At 43.5% G+C, this 13,466-nt stretch overlaps 1 protein-coding gene across 29 annotated transcripts in view; it reads left to right on the forward strand.

The window, feature by feature from the left end:
* The first annotated feature begins 4,260 nt into the window (after positions 1–4,260).
* Scaf8 (SR-related CTD-associated factor 8) overlaps positions 4,261–13,466 on the forward strand; it is a 187,811-nt gene continuing 178,605 nt past the window's right edge. For 20 of the 29 annotated variants that reach the window (XR_015658395.1, XR_015658390.1, XR_015658389.1 and 17 more), the window contains exon 1: positions 4,261–4,712. Coding sequence is in view for 15 of the 29 variants with exons in the window: in NM_001428710.1 (NP_001415639.1) it covers positions 4,683–4,712 (30 nt within the window). In the remaining 14 variants the exon portion in view is untranslated. Of the gene's footprint in view, positions 4,713–10,535; positions 10,598–13,466 lie in introns of all 29 variants that reach the window. The other 9 variants (XR_015658432.1, XM_087616176.1, NM_001428712.1 and 6 more) reach the window with 2 other exon arrangements.

Consider the following 13,466-nt stretch of genomic DNA (forward strand, 5'->3'; position numbering starts at 1 on the left):
CGATCAAGGCAAAAAGTGAGCACTTGTAGCTGGTCTGGGCTCCCTTAAGCAGTAAACACCAAAGCATGGCTTTCTTTTCAGCCACTTTCAGTTCTTTAATCTTATTCGTAAAGGACTTTTGTCAGGCTTCTTTACTGGTTCAGTCAATGGCTTTCTTCCTGGAGCCTCCGTTCCAGGCTCAGGTGTCTGGCAGCTGGCCAACCTAATACCAACTTAAAATCATTTCTTCACACGAGATTTTTTTTTTCACACAGCCCAGGTATTAGGGATTACACCACAAATTTGCTTCTGAGGTCTGACTTGTGGTTACAAATTCTCAGGGGAGCATTTTCTGTCTCTTTACTTATTTCCAATGTCCTTCTTGCCTGACCCCTCTTCATCTTTGGGCATTGTGGTGCTCCCTGTAGATTTTGGCCTCTTTACTGCCAAGACTGTCCTGTTCCTTCCATCCTTAAATCAGTATATAACTTCGAAACCATCTGAACCACTTAAAACCCTCATTTCAACCATGATGACTTTTATCACAAGGTCTTATCATAGCTCAGATTGGCTCTGAACTTGTTATGTGGCCAAGGCTGGCCTTGAACTTGGGGTGTCTGAGGGTTTGAATTACAGGGATGTGTAACCACACATAGTTTATGCAGTGCCAGAGACTATACTTGGGACTTTGAGCATCCTAGGATAAGTAAAGTCTTCCCTCTTTGTGCAGCTCGGACTACCTAGGAAGAAATGTCACCAATTGCTATTAGAACTGGAAATGTCCTCAAGTCTGCATCCTCCGCTGTTCCCACCTGTAGTAGCTCTAGTCTGCTGCTGTGACCCGGGACACCTTGATGCATTCTCAGGAACCATGTCCTTCATTCTGTCCTCTTTTGCTTTGATTTTACAATGGCCTTTTGGAGAAGAGTGTTTAGTAACCTCTGACCATTTCCACCCCTAGCATGATTTCTGCCCTCTGCATAGTGCTAGGGTTGATCTTACCGAAAGCCACAAAGGAATCCTTTTTACTAAATTTAAAGGCGCTCCCAGGTCTCTGTCTAGCTACCTATCAAGGTAGGTCCCACCAATCTTCTGCATTCTTTTAAGTTCTTGACTTTCTTTCCTTCTTTCTTTCTCTTCCATTTCTCTGTTCCTCTTTTTTCTCTTTCATTTCCCCCCACCCCACGCCTCTGTTTTTCTGAGACGGGTCTCTTTGTGCAGCCCGGGAAGTCCTCTGTAGAGCAGGCCTCATAAACCTTCCTGCCTCTGCTCCTGAGAGCTGGGATTTAAAAAGGCATGCATTCCCGCCGCTGTCAGAACATGACTGTTCCTTTTTACATCACGACCATTGTGTCTTACTCAACTTTATATATTCGGCAGAATAGAAGGTCAAAAGGCAAGCACCAGATCAAAAGGAGTCAAAGGGAATGGAATATCTAATTGTAAAGCTCAGCAGTGGGCCCCATCATTGGGCCTGCTGACACGCAACTTGGTTTATCAAGGCAGGGTTTCTTCCCGTCGGCTCGGCTGTTCTGGAACCCACTCTGTAAAACAGGCTAGCTTCTAACTTACAGAGAACTCTCTGCCTCTGCCTCCAGAACGCTGAGATTCAGGGTGTGTGGCACCACTGCCCAGAAAAATACTATCCTGAACCTCTGCCTTGTAGACCTTAAACACTTCATTTTTGTCATATTTATCAGAGGATTACTACCACCCTGCAAGAGTCTGATTACCTCTGGACTTTAGGAGCAAGTACCTTGGATCGAATCTTAGTCAATGTAATCCTTCCAAGCCCCATGACAAGGTAGAACTCATCTTCTCCTTCCTGTTGAAACCTGAATCGGATTAAGTTGGCCTAAGAACTTTGCCAGAAAATTCAGCACGCATATGTAATCAGAGAGAGCTGCAGCAGGATGCTTCATTTTCCCGGGCTTCATTGCAGAATAAAACTGAACTTACCTTTGGCAACAAAAATAGCATCCTTTTTCAATGAAGCATGGTTTACTCTCGAAAGGAAAAATCTAAATGTCTTCCAAAAATAAAAACAGTTTGGCGACTGTCCTCACTGCTTTTAGCCTGCACGTTTTGGAATGTGCTGGGCTCTCAGCCTCAGCCTGTTGTATCCTACCTGTGCAGGTTTGATGAGTCAGTCTGTGGTAACTGTGTCATAGTCACAGGGGCATCAGCAGTACACATATGCTTGCCCACTCTTCAAGAGCCCTGGAGCTCTCCATCATGAGATCGGGCTGCTGGTAGGATCAATCTCTCCTCCGACTTCACCATGTCTTCCCTTTGTGGGTCTCTGTATCCTCCTGTCTTCTGGCACCCGGATTAGGGTCTTGTTAGCCTAGTTCTAACTGAACTAACTACCCCTGTAAAGACTTACTTCTGAGTACAGTCAGAATTTTTAACATGGAATACTTGGGGGACAGAGTGCTTGCCTAGGGTGTGTAGCTAAACATATATAATGTGGTATGAGTGGCATTTACATTCTGGAGGTGTGTTTAGCTGCATACAAACCTTGTAAATGGTCCAGATGCCAAGACTCTAGATTCTTCTAAGTTTTTCCTTCCCCCTTGCTTTGTTTCTATGGACTGCCCCCTTCCCCTCACAGTCCTCTAGTATTTCTCTGGATGTGGAATCTTTCTAGATCAGATTGCACAGTAGGTCAACTTGTTAGGGCTCGGTGATTTACACTGCATTTTGTTCTGTGTTACTGAGTGAATATGGCCAAAGTAGGAATTCTTATGACAGCCTGGCTTGAGTAAGGCTGAATGTGAGCCTCAAGTCCTAGCATCACTTCATCAGACTTCTTGAAAGGTCAGCTATGAGAAAGCAACCAACCATGATCAACAGCAGCTAGCTAAGGGAACTGGCACAAGGCACTCCGGTGAGCAAACGCTCGCTCTCTGTTGTCAAGGGACTGTGTGGAAGGTGGCATGTGCAGAGGCAGCAGTGCCTTCATACTGCTGCAAGACCAAAGGATGTATTTATTTATTTTTTTATTTATTTATTTATTTTTTTTGGTTCTTTTTTTCGGAGCTGGGGACCAAACCCAGGGCCTTGTGCTTCCTAGGTAAGCGCTCTACCACTGAGCTAAATCCCCAGCCCCCAAAGGATGTATTTAAAGGGCAATGGAAAAGTATTGCTGGGGGTTTAAGCAAGGGGTGTGTCTAAAGTAGATCATTTTGGCTACTGTCCTAGAGACAGCAGGATCATCAGGGTTAGGCCTGTGAGCGCTGGAGGAGGTGGAGATGACTTGGTTTTGAGATAGCAGGTGAAAAAAAAAATGTAAGCTTCCCATCCTAATTTTTACCCTCGAAACAGCCAGCACCAGGAGCAAAGCTGTGAATGAAGCGGACTTAAAGATTGTTTCACAGGGCTCTGGACTTAGCTCTTAGGAAATACTTTAATCTAAAGCAACCCATTTTTCTCTCCCTTTTCGTTTTGCATGAATTTGGGGAGGAGCGATGGCAAATGACTTTCAACAAGGGTGGTAGTATGTGTGGGTGCGTTCACTGAGAACAATCGTTCCCCGATCCCGGTTTAACTTCAAGCAAGCACTAAGCGGCTTCACCAGTAGTAGCACGTCTCGATCCTAAAATCCGCAATCATCCTCTGCTCCGATAACTTGGGGCCAAATTCCTTGGGAATAACCCGCTTCCTAAAAAACAAACAAACAAACAAACAAACAACCCAAACAACAACAAAACGGGTTGCATTTCCGCGTCCAAACGGGGGCGTTATGGGTTCCTTCCCGCCTCCGGGATGCCCAGGCCCGGCTCGCACTCTCGCATTTCCCAGACGGCGGTTGCCCGCGTCCCGAGCCAGCTTTTGTGTGCAGCGTTTGCTCCCCGCCACTAGGACTCCAAGGCACACGGTGGCGACGAGGAATCTAAGTCAATACTCGCTAAAGTTCTCAAAGGCACTTCAACCCCGCCTCCACGGCAGGCGCCATCCCACCGGGAAGCAGCAACGGAGACACCGTAGTTTCCGCCATTCCGTCTTTCCCCTGCACTTTGGGTTTTTCTCAGAGCAACGCTCACCGGCGGGACCAGCCACCGAGAGTCCCTCTGTCCGCGCCGCAGCGCTCACTCCCGCAGCCGGGGACGCGGGCAGCACAGAGCCCGGGTCCCCCTCTCCCGCCGCAGCGACTCCGGCCTCTCTGGCCTGTACCGTCTCGATGGTATGGCGCGGCCGCAGGCCTCGCGCGGCCTGGTCGCCAGGGGGCGCGCTGGCCGGCGCCGCCGACTCTGAGTGCGCGGCTCGACCGCGTCCGCCATATTGGATGCCGCAGCCGCCGCGGTCAGCGCTTCCTCCTGTGTCTTCGCTGCGCGTTGCAGGTTCCCGCGGCCTAGGCGGCAGGGAGGTGACACAGGAGCCCGTGGGAGGAAGAGGAAGGAGGAGAAGGGGGTGGAGAGTGGAGGGGGCCGAAGCTTGAGTGTGGAGGCCGCTTCCGAGCGGGGCGGAGAAGCAGAGAAGGCGCCGCGCCAGCCCCTCCCCCGCCGCCGACCCGCCCCGGCGGCCTCGGTCCTGCTCGCTGCGCCCGCCCCGCGGCCATGCCGGGACCTCACGGGCGCTGAGGAGCGTCTCCAGCTAGCCGTGCTCCGCGGCCTCCTGGGCCCGTCGCCCGCCCTTCCGCACGCAACGCGCCCAGCCGCCGCCTCTTCCTTCGCCGGGCCCCGGGCCTCTGCGCAGACAACATGGAGGCCGTGAAGACCTTCAACAGCGAGGTTCGTACCGCAACCCGGCCTCCCCGCCAGGCCAGGCCCGGGGCTCGCGTGCTGAGCAAGGGCGCGGGCCGCACGCAGCTCCCCCGGGTTGGGCGACGGTGGCTGGGCGGCCGTGGGGGAGGGGAACGTCCCGCGCCCCTCCCCGGGCCGGCCTGAGGGAGGGCCAGGGGAGGGCCGGTCCCCGAGGCGGCCGCGCCACGCTCCCGGGTGGGTTCCACAGAGGCCTTTCCCTCCCACCCGCTCCCGCGCCCAGCCCGTGGCCTTGCAGGGTCTGAACTGTTGCAGGACATCACTCTGCAGGTCCTCCCGGGTGACTGAGGAAGCTGACACACGGATGCGAGGCCCTGGAGAGGACCCACGGGGTGGTGATCCGCGGTCACGTTACACGTAGTGTTTATTATTGAGGTTCTGTTGACTAGGTGACTTGCCAGCCAGCCAGGGACCTCGCTAATTGGATGGTTGGTAGGGAGGCAACATCATTCTGCAATCTCTCCCTCCCTTTTCTTTTTAAAAAATTCTGCTTGCTCTTCTGATCATCTGTTAGGGATAAAGAGACGAATATTAGGGAGACGTTGTGCACCCAGAAGGGGGGAAAGAAGCTGGGAGAGTCATTTGCCACGGGTTCATTCACGTGTCAGGCTAAGCAGATTTTTTTTTTAATGTAGGTGTCCATTTTTTTACTGTTTACTGAATTTACTGATCTGATTGGAAGACAGGCTTTGAAAACATACAGTTTCTTTTTAAGGAATAATAGCTATTCGGATATTAAATGTAGCAAATACAGGGTCAGCGTTATCTTGTACCTTTTAGAAACGCATGCATATTTAAATGCATGCTAACTAATTAGCATAGTTTTCAGAACTTTTGATTTGGGAGTGTTAATGCTCAGTAATAAGACTATTAATGTCTTAAGCACATGAGTTTTTAAAATAGTATTTGTGGATGTCCAAATGGGACAGCGCTCTTAAATGCCTTTCTGCAGTTTCATCTTTTGTTTTGTTTTTTGTTTATGGTAGGTAGCATTGGGAAATGCTGCAAAAGGGGTTGTTGAAAGTTAGATAAAGTTCTCGAATATGCATATTACTTTAAGTAGTGGTGAACTTCCTGATACTGACCAATTCTTTTGGAAATCTTGTGAATTTATAACTGATAATATGGACAGTTATCCTCTTAAGAAACTTAATTCTCCCTCCCAATGATATATATTTAGGATATGGAATAAAAGTTTAGTGAAAATGTAATTAGCTATTTTTAATATTTTGTAACTGTATAAGAAAACAGCCGTGTTGCCTTTTAATTTGCTGCATACCGCACTAATAATCACGTTCTTTACTTACAAAGAAGTCCTTTCTTCTGTGGGCCTGGTGGTGAATGCCTTTGATGATGCTAGTTCTCAAGAAAGGCAGAGGAAGGCGGGTCTCTGGGAGTTCAGGGCCAGCCTGGTCTACATAGAGAGTTCCAGGACAGCTAGAACCATAATAGAGAGATTGTCAAACCAAAACAGCAGCAGTAACAAGAAACCTCTTATTTCCCAATTACTGAACTCATCCCTTTTCCCTTTTCCACTGTGCTTAATTCTCTTCTTTGTTTAGGACATTCCTAAGGTGTCTGCCCTCCTCCCCACAATGATAGGTGTAAACAAGTGTTAGTGCTCTGAGAGCACGCAAGGGTAGTGTGGAGAAGGAACTGTGAGGTGGGCTGTGTTGGAAGGATAAGGGCTGATGGTGTGTGTCTTCTGGAGCAGCCGTCACTGTAGCACTGCTTCCCTCTCTTCCTGTTTCCCTGAGGATTTCAGACTACTTAGACTACTACTACTTTACCTTCTATCTTGATAGGATGTTACCAGTTTGAAGTGGAGTTAGTTTAAAAGTAGAGGATGGACTCAAAGTTGAGGAGAAGTACCCTAGACTGGAAGTTGTAGGCAAGGGTCCACAGCTGAGATAGATGTCCCAGTCCTCTTTATTTTGGGAGAGGTCCTCACTAAGATTGCCTAGGCTGGTAACACTTGAGCTCACTCTGTAGTCCAGGCACGAGTTGTATTTATTATTTGATACTCCTGCCTCAGCTTCTCTGGTAGCAGGATTATATAGGCTTGCACCAGGCTTGGTTCTGTATACTTTTGTTTAAGCACAGAATGTATAGCCTTGGTTAATGTAGAAAAGAAAAAATTGATTCTAACGTTTTGCATATATGGCTGCTGTGGTGCATGTTTTGTTAATGCAATTGAGCACTGGAGTAGCTCATTCATTACTGTTCTATTAAGTCGGGTTTTGCAAGGTACAAAAAAGAGAAGGAGTCTGATTACAGGCTTGGGAGGAAATCATGTTTTCAAGTGCTCACAGTGAATTTGGCTTTTAAAGCATCAACATTTAGCTCATGGTAATAATAACTATTATTAGTATTGTTGAGACAGGGTCTTACTGATGTCTCAGCTTCCTGAGTGCTGGGATTACAGGTGTGTGGCACACTCCTGGCTAGCTCAAAAAAGTATCATTACTATTTGGTAGCAAGACATTTTTAAACCTTCAAATGCTTAAAATATGAAAGTTGGGTGTCCTGATACACACTTTGTAATTCTAGCACCTAAGAGGTTGAGACAGGAGGATTGCTCTGAATTTGAGGCTGGTCTGGGCTATATACTTTGTTCTACACCAGACTAAGCCATATTGCACAATCCTATCTGAAACAAAAGCAAAACAAATAGATGTTTAGAATAAGAAATGTTAGCAAAGGCTTGCTAATTCTCAGGCCTTATAATTATATCCTATATAATTATATAATTCTCAGTCTTACTTTATATTCAGCAGAGAACATTAACTTGGAAATAGCATGCTAGAGATTGTGAAGCTAAGAATACAGTTTTTTTATTTATTTAAAATTAATCTGCAAACTGTGAATGAATTTCAGTCTGAGTTATCATCTATCATCTTCCTCCTAATTTCTCAAAGGGCTTCTCTGTCCTTCACCACTATATTAAAGATTATTATATCAGGAGAGCCTTTGTTCAAGAATTTTGGAGTAAATTCCTCCTCATTATCCTTAGCTGAATGAGGTTTAGTCCCATGGCCTTTATTGTCAGTTCTGATACAGTGAGAGAAAGTTTGTTCTTACTTTAGAAGACTCATGAGGATCAGAGTGTGAGGGGAGCAGCTAAAGCAGATGGAATGATGTGGAATTAGTCAGTGTGAAGGACTCTGTTTGCTTAGTCAGTTCTTACAGAGACTTGGAGTCCTCACCTACTGAGAAGGACAGCCTAATGGCAGGACTGCCCTGAGTGTGGGAGCATCTGCATGTGAGCAGCTATGTATACTGTGCCGAAGGCTACTATCTGGAGGCCTAATAGGGGCCTCCTCTCTCATGCCTTGGTTTTGAAAAGGGAAAGGGAAGGGAATGGCTTTATATGATAAATACCTTCTTTAGAAAATGTCAGTGCAATTGGGGAAGAAAATTTAAAACTCACTGTTTAAGGTAATACGTGAAAAGTGTAAGAGTGGGTTAGCAGTGGTTATGTCTGGACAAAACTAGAGGAGGAGAATTATTAGTTAAGTATTTATTAGTCATTTAATTTAAAAATTAAAAAAAACTAGTATATTTTTCACACATCAAAAAATTCTTAGTAACTCTTTAACATAGTAAGATCTTTGTTGGCGATGGATTTTTGTAGCTGGTTTTTAATAGCTGCTTATGGTAGTGTAGACCACTTGGTCCATAACATACTTCATTTTTCTTGCTCTGAATGGGCTGAGTAGGCAGTAGGACATCTATGGATTTAAAATGCTGGAAGATTCGTTACAGGCTAAGTCTTAGATTTACCTTGGTTTCTAAATTCTGACAAGATTCTTTTATCATCTTTCTAAAAATCGACCAATCTTTTTAAGATAGAGTATTGGTAGTCTACCAATAGTAGGCTTTTGACGTAGAGCATTGGCTACCTCAGCTGGAACTGTATGTAGAGGAGGCTAGTCTAGAATTTAGAAGACTTTTTGCCTTTACATCCCCTATGTTTGAAGTGAGGTCACAGGCTCGTGCAGCATATCTGGCCCTGGTTATCCTTGTTAGGGTGTCTGTGGCGGTCTTCTGACTTTGGCATTCTTTGGTTAATTGGCTATCTTTCTCTGAAAGATACACACTTGGAAGACTCGCTCTAATATCCAATACATTTTCTTAGTATACATTTCACTTCCAGCTTTGTATTCTGAGGGGTGGTTTGTATAAATAACTACAGAACTTCTTATAACCTTCCCATCAGTATCTAGTAGTAGCCATGGGTTGGTTGAAGCATGAAACGTGTAGAATAACATGAAACATTTGCTTTAGGTTTGTAAACTTTTGCTCTATGGCTCAGGAAAAAACACTGATGGGAAGCATTTGCAGAACATTTCTCTTTATTTTCATCTTTTAGAGCTGTGTTACCTTTTCTCTGTTGTCTTGTTTTGTAGGGGACTAGTATGGTTTGGTTAATAGAATCAGGCTGTAGATTTCTTTCCATGTTGTTGAAAATTATTTAAAGACGGAACATACTTAGTGCTTTAAATTAAGGAAGCCCTCACTAACAATCCTTCTTTCGCTCCAGTGGCGTAGATTGTGCTTCCTGACTTGGCCCTGCTCTTAGTGGAAGCTGTGTAACTGCTGTGTGGAGCACTCGGAGTCCGTCCTTCAGCAGCAGCTCTGCTTTTACTGACTAGGTGCCGTGTAGCTCTCTCTCTCTCTTGGTGGCATCCAACTCTGTCTTTAGCTTATCAATTTCTCATATGGGAGGAATAACAATCTTGTTGAGAATTATGAATTTAGGTTTCATTCAGTTGTCTTATAGCATTCTGTACTTCGCATGCGATGATGACTTGACTTTTAAGCACTTAGTCTTTACTGCCGATACAGGCTCAGTGAGAACAGTGCCAGCATTGCTTCAGATCCTCAGTGCACAGGGCACTGTAGAGTACACTGTAGAGCCACAGGCCTGTCTGTCTCAAGCAAACGGGGAAGGATGCTATACTTGGTAGCTGGTGATGGTAGCTAACGTTTCTGCACATTTGCTTTTAAAATACAGAAGGGATTTTCTTTTCTTGTACTTGAGTATTCGGTTAGTGGGAACTCTTTGACTTAATTGAATACAGTTATGTTTACGAGGAACAAATACGTCTAAATATTGCTTTAAACGTAATTTTTAGGACATTGTAGAAATATAGATTAAGTGAAAATTTTAAGTCAGAACTCTTTTATTTTTAATTTTCACCAAAGTATGGGGTGAAATGCAAGGGGTAGTTCTCTGCTGAGGGTTTCAGTTAGGGCAGATCATAGTTTTATGTTGGGTAGTAATTGTGTTCAAGGTATTTTGGATTACTGCTGTAAAATAATTAAACAGTTCTATTCTTACAGTAATAAAATTTAGACTATAAGAGTGACTCAGATTGAGTAGATTTTTGATACTGTATGATTTGAGTGTATATAATCTCAACAATACAGGATCACAAAAAGTTGTCACTTGAAATTCATATGTTCTAGACTAGCATTAGGTTTGTTAGAGTAATTCTGTTGATATTTAAGGGACTTGTATATCTTCACTTTCCTGAACAGTCAGTCATATTTTATGATCATTTGCAGTACATAATTTAGAATTAATGATGATTTCATTACTTCCATATGTGATTTCAGATATCTCTTTCTAGGGCCAGATTTGCTGTTAATGGACAGTTTCTAACTCATAGTATTTATGACGAAAATGTAATCAACCATGACCTTGAACACTGGCTGAGCTCAGACTCTAGTGAGCTCATTTTGTCTGTTTTTGTTTTCTCAACATCTTTCTCTACTCCTCTCTCTCAGGATTGTGCCTCTACTCCTGCTTGTACAGACTGCTTTCCAGCAGCATGGACACAAGAAGCATAGTAAGATGACTGTGCCCGCATAAGGCAGGCTCTGGGGAAATGTTAGGTATACTGTGGTAGTGAAATTCTGTATTGCTTGTATGTATGGGTAGTACTTGGGAAGCAGATAGAATTTGCCACTTACAACGTATTAGTACTTTTATAAAGATCATCTAGGGAATAAAACTTAATTGCTTTATAAGAAATGTTGCTATATCTTTAAAATGGGGAAGAAGTTACTGGACTTAATGAGCATGTGCCATAGATTGCATTAAATTTACTTGCATTCTGTACTACATAATTTCACTACATTTTTGATATCAATTTTAATATGACCTACTTACCTCATAATTTAATGGTTGGAAATAAATTAATGAGGTGTGCTATAGGAGTAGAGAAACAAACTAAATCAGATTTTATATTTTTCTAATAGAGGGGTAAGTTATGGTGCAGATGTCTGAATTTAAAGAAGTTAGGACTGGTGAACAGTATTCTGTAGCCTGGGGTTGCTTACAAGATCTGTCTCAAACTTGATGGGAAACATGGTGTTTGGTCTTTGTGATTTACATTTTATGCATGTATTTCATTTTATTAAACTCGTAAAACCAAGTAAAGGTGTAGGAATGGTTTATAAGTGTACCCACTGTGGATCATGAGCTAGGAGTGAGAAATAGATGGCGTATCTTCTCTGAGACAGCACTGATGAGGGAATGTGTGTCAAGCAAGTGCTTGCAGCCTGCACCTTACCTTGTTTGCCACTTCTATAGTTTGATTTTGAAAGGGCTATGATTGCATTCTTTGATGTATTGTTAGTTATTTAGTGACTGTTTACCTTATACCAGGAAGTTGCCTATCTTCTTAGATATGGTGATAACCAGAAAAACAAAAGACTCCTCTCAGAGGTTATGTTCCTGTGCCCTTTTCTCCTCAGCCTTCCTGCAGAGCCAGGCAGGCAAGGCAGGCAGGCAGACAGGCAGGCCCTTGGTTCCAGCATTCTTGGCTTCTGGGATCTTTCTTTCTAGGCCCAGTTCTGCTGGCCAGCCCAAGTGCTAACCTCCTAGAACCAGATTGCTCTGCCCCTGCAGGGCTGGCTATAGACTCAGCAGGGAGGTGGCCAGTTGTCCCAAGAGTGGGGTATATGACCATGCTGCTGAATCTTATTTGAAAATTATTGACATTATTTAAAAAATTCCTTCATTTATTTTTTAAAAATAACAGCTATTATAAGCTGCAGTTTTGTTTTTTTTTTTTTTTTTGTTTTTTGTTTTTTGTTTTTTGGGTTTTTTTTTTTTTGGTTCTTTTTTTCAGAGCTGGGGACCGAACCCAGGGCCTTGTGCTTCCTAGGCAAGCGCTCTACCACTGAGCTAAATCCCCAACCCCATAAGCTGCAGTTTTAAGGGTCAGTTCTTCTGTAATTGAGATAGAGTTACTCCATGGGTAACGTCTGTTAATGGGCAACAAAAGCTTAAGTTTTGGAAAAGTAGTCGATTTTTATTTAAAATATTTCCCTTGATCTAACACCTTCTGAAATTGGTGTGTTCCTTAGAGGTCCTTTTCTTCCCTACAGCCAAAGGACAAAACTCTTGAAGTCACATACTTTTGTGTGTACAGCTTGGGAATACGGTAGACACCTCTGCATGGTGACACTGGAAAGAAAGATTGCCCCAAACTGCCTCAATGGCTTTCTTTAATGTACTAATGTGGTTTTGATGCCATAAAGTTGACACAGCATTGGGATTAATCAAGTAGTTCAAGTGTTCAGTAAAAATCCTCCCAGAAATTTTATTTCTTCAGACTGAGCCTAGGGCCTTGGGCATGGTGAGCTCCTCAACACTGAGCTCGGCTGTTAGCCACGAAGTAATTTTTATTTAATCTTTTCTCCCTTTAACATAAATATTAAATTCAAGTTAAAAATTTTGCAGACAAAACCTCTATATATTAAATTATCTTTATAACACCTGTTCACTTTGTTGGAAATGTCTAGTTCACATTTTTTTTAGAACTTTTATAAAAATGAGTGACTTTTATAATAGTCATCCCTGGAGGTCTGAGGGGATTGATTTCAGGACAACATCCTCTCCTCCTTTGCAGATACTCAGTTCTTAGATGTTTAAGTCTCTTACAGAAAAAGGCATATGATTTGCATATAACCTATTCTCATATTCCTATAATTTACAGTTATGTCTAGATTACGTCTAATACTGAATACAGTGTAAACACCATGCATTTACGAAATAGTATTGGTTAGGGAATAATAGGAAAAGCCTCTATGTGTTCTGAATGAATAGTTTCCCTGATGATTTTTAAGCGGTAGTTGAAGTCATTGATGCAGAGGCCACAGTTATGGAGGGATGCTTGTGTTTATTGTGTTAAACTCTTCCTTTTCCCAAAAAGTTAGTAATTTTCAGCCACTCTTTAGAACAGTGTGAAAGGCTAGGAGGGTGCTGTTCATGTGCAGATGGGAAACTGAGGTTGACCCTGTGAAAAGCACTTTGAAGTACTGAACAGAAACAGACAGGTGTGATTTAGCCCTATACAGATATCCTCGCCCTTTGGGTTCTTTTGTTTTTGTTTTTTAATTTTTAATGATGGAAACAAAAATACACCTAAAAGTAACAATTTTGGAAAAACCTATTTGTTGTTCCTTATCTTGTATCATTCTTCAGGCTTGACCTTGGCCTCTCCCTTGTGTTTCCTAGCTGGGTCTCTAAAGACATCCTTTTTGACAACAGTTTTGTTCAAGAGGATACCCACAGTGTACCTTGTGGGTAAGAGGGATCGTAGTTACAAACTTCCATAAAGGTCTAGATCTTTTGGCATTTTTCTTCTTGCCCATGATAGTTAATACTTTCTGAGGATAGAATTGAATGTCCCATTTCTGCAGAGAACA

This window comes from Rattus norvegicus, chromosome 1 (assembly GCF_021556685.1).
Source record: "Rattus norvegicus strain SHRSP/BbbUtx chromosome 1, alternate assembly SHRSP_T2T, whole genome shotgun sequence".
Lineage (NCBI taxonomy): Eukaryota > Metazoa > Chordata > Mammalia > Rodentia > Muridae > Rattus > Rattus norvegicus.